At 30.9% G+C, this 3161-nt stretch overlaps 1 protein-coding gene across 1 annotated transcript in view; it reads right to left on the reverse strand.

Annotated features, from left to right (window-relative positions):
• The window catches only part of LOC106876722 (insulin-like peptide receptor), a 163372-nt gene that overhangs the window by 95895 nt on the left and 64316 nt on the right, over nucleotides 1–3161 (reverse strand). Inside the window, exon 2 of the mRNA XM_052966719.1 lies at nucleotides 820–1035. Coding sequence (XP_052822679.1) covers nucleotides 820–1035 — 216 coding nt within the window. The remainder of the gene's footprint in view (nucleotides 1–819; nucleotides 1036–3161) is intronic.

Raw genomic sequence — 3161 nt, forward strand, 5'->3', positions numbered from 1 at the left:
GAGTACACAAGTGAGATATTTTTGTTAAAGAAATACTAATTACTTCATTGATTAATCCTTTTTTGTGACTACATTTCTAATAAAACTTACAATCTATATTCGTTTATATCCATTTACACATTTCAGTCATGTGATTGTGGTCATGCTGGAGCACCACCATGAATATTTAAATTAGTTTTATAAAATAATAATATCTTGGACAGCTTTAGTAAAATCAGGGTCTCTTCTCATTATTAATCTGGAACTTATAACTTTAAAATTTTCAATAAAATTACGACAGGTTTCCCCAAATTTAAAAGTATTAAACATTTTAAAATAGTATGCTTTATATCATAGAACTAATGAAAGTCTAAGGCAGGTTGGTATTAAATGAGTTAATTATAATAAGCTTTCAGGTATTTAAAATGTATTTTGTAATCTAGTGTATAGCACCCGGGTATCTAAACCCAACAAATATTTAACTGTCTTTTACCCTCTATGACATAAACTATAAATTTTAAATCAGCCCAGTTAGATATAACAAACTTCACGAATTGAAGGAACACCAGCAAAACAACATGGAGTGAAAAAAAAAAAAAAAAAAAAAAAAGAAAATGAACATAGCAATAGGAAATATTCAAAAAGAAAAATCTGCAGCTCATTTCATGTCTACTCAGTGAAACCTAGATTGTGCATATGGAGAAAAGCCAGCAATCAAATAAAGGCAAGTTGAAGCATAATGACCAACACGAGACTGGAATGAAGTTCAAGTGATGCAAGGTTTTACAAAGGGTGGGCGTTTTTTTTTTTTTTCTTTCTTGAGAATAGTTTGGAAGTTACCTCGTGTAGGGTTAGGACAATAGTCATGAAGAATGAGATCAATATTCTTTTCACAGCCCTCTCTCCTCATCTCACACTCACTATTGTAAACTCGGCCATCCGAAGCACAGACTTCGCCATCCGAAGACGGGCTCTCATGACATTCGATGTCACACTCACAGACATTATTTTTACAAGTTGCACCATATGAACAGTTACTATTGCTCGTACACTGATCTGAAATAGAAATAGATCAATCACAAGTTAAGGTTAGACATCAGAGACTGAGTTACATATACTGTGTGGTTTGTGAGAGACTTTGTTAATGATATAAAAAGAGAGTACATAGAGAGCGGAATTAAGAAACCTGAGAGATAGAAGGAGAAAAAAAATAATAAAATTAAACCTAAGTACAGAAGATGATTTGATCCCATAAAAAAACTGGGAGCAAAAGCAGGTATAATGACTAATAACGAAAAAGAATGTTAACAAAAGAGAAAATGAAATATAGGTTGAAGATGAATGAAAATAGATTACACAAATGAGGGATACTATTTTAATAAAGGCTGCGCATTGTCTAGATATTAAAAAATTATATAGGGTCAGAAAAGGGAAATAACTGGAAAAAACTGGGTAAAAATTATTGATTTGTAATAAAGTCTGTTATGAAATGTCTTCCCTTAAAAAAATAAATAAAAAATATCTTCTTATACTCAATAAAAAAAAGTTTACAAAACTCTGCAACCATCACATAATAAAAAAAAAACAACCTGAAATTGAGCAATGCATATTAACTTCAACATCTGAAAACAAAACACATAAGCATATTTTTTTTTTAACTGAAAGTAGAAAAAAATACAAAAGAACAAAAATAAAATAAACATAAATTTGGTTGTTTACACTAAAAATTATTCAGACGTTTTAAAAAATATAATGCAAAAATTAAAAAACAAAAATCAATACTTTGTTGTTATGTTTTTTTTTTATAAAAAAAAAACCTGTTTTACTAAAGATGATAGAAAATAAAAGAAAAATAATAAAATAGGATATAAGATATAGTTAGAATTATTGGATTTACATTTACAGAACTTCTGTAAGAGAAATGACTAAAAAATTTAATTAGGCAACGAATACATCTTAGTTTGCAGATCAAGATCATTTATTTCTCCTGGCAATCCTCTAAGATGGATTTTTATAGAGTGACTATATACTTGTTTGTGCCTGAAAAGACACGACGTAAAAATTTGGAGAGTAAAGGACAACTGATTTCATTAACCGCAATATGTTACTGGAAACGTGTCTTAAAATATGTTTTCATGCCTGGTAACCTTAAATATTGTATACATGTGTTTAATGATTCTCTCATCACTACTTCAACAGGTACAGTAGATTCTTTCTGTTTTACTGAAGAAGCCGAATAATACTTAAACATGACCAGAATTTTCTCCCCTATTTGTGAGTCATTAAGCCAATGCCTTTCCTTAACCTTTTGATGATTCTTCTTATTAAATAAGTTGTCAAGAGCTTCAATGTGATGAAATATAACGTCTAATGTGGCACTATTTTGAAATTTACAGAATTATATATATACCTGACACTCCGTCAGTTACAACGACGAGGGTTCCAGTTGATCCAATCAACAGAACAGCCTGCTTGTGAGATTAACATACAAGGGATTGAGCACTCCACAGACATGTGTATCTTTAACATAGATCTCAGAGAGAGTCAGCATGACACAGAGTGTGGATAAGGCTGAAACACAAGTACTACCTCATTTTTGTCAGCTGAGTGGACTGGAGCAACACGAAATTAAAGCATCTTGCTCAAGGACACAATGCATCGTCAGGAATTGAACTCACAACCTTATGATCATGAGCTGAATACCCTAACCACTAAACCAAGCACTTATATATATATATATATATATACAGTAATGCCTCAGCATACCAGTTAATTTGTTCCTGGAAACCGATCATAAAATGAAAACTCGTAAAGCAGAGCAATAATTTCCCATAGTAGCAATGTTATAAATCGTAATTCGTTCCCAGAAAAATATTTTTATCAATAAAATTTATAATACTCATAAATAAATGGCAATAAACCAACTGTAGAATGTAAAGAATATTTTATGCAAAGCAAAAAGAATGTCAAGATCATTTATAATAAAAGATATTATTATTACCATTTTCTGAAACACTTTCACTTGCACTAGACTCACACACACCATCACTTGCAGACATGATACACAAGCACTTGTAGATGGAGATGGACTAATAGATTTCTTCTTAAACAACAAGCCTAGAGGTATTTGCTGAGAAGAAGCTTTGTTTCTCAGTAACATGCAGAATGATTTGTTATGGTAG

This window comes from Octopus bimaculoides, chromosome 3 (genome assembly GCF_001194135.2).
Source record: "Octopus bimaculoides isolate UCB-OBI-ISO-001 chromosome 3, ASM119413v2, whole genome shotgun sequence".
Taxonomy (NCBI): Eukaryota; Metazoa; Mollusca; class Cephalopoda; order Octopoda; family Octopodidae; genus Octopus; species Octopus bimaculoides.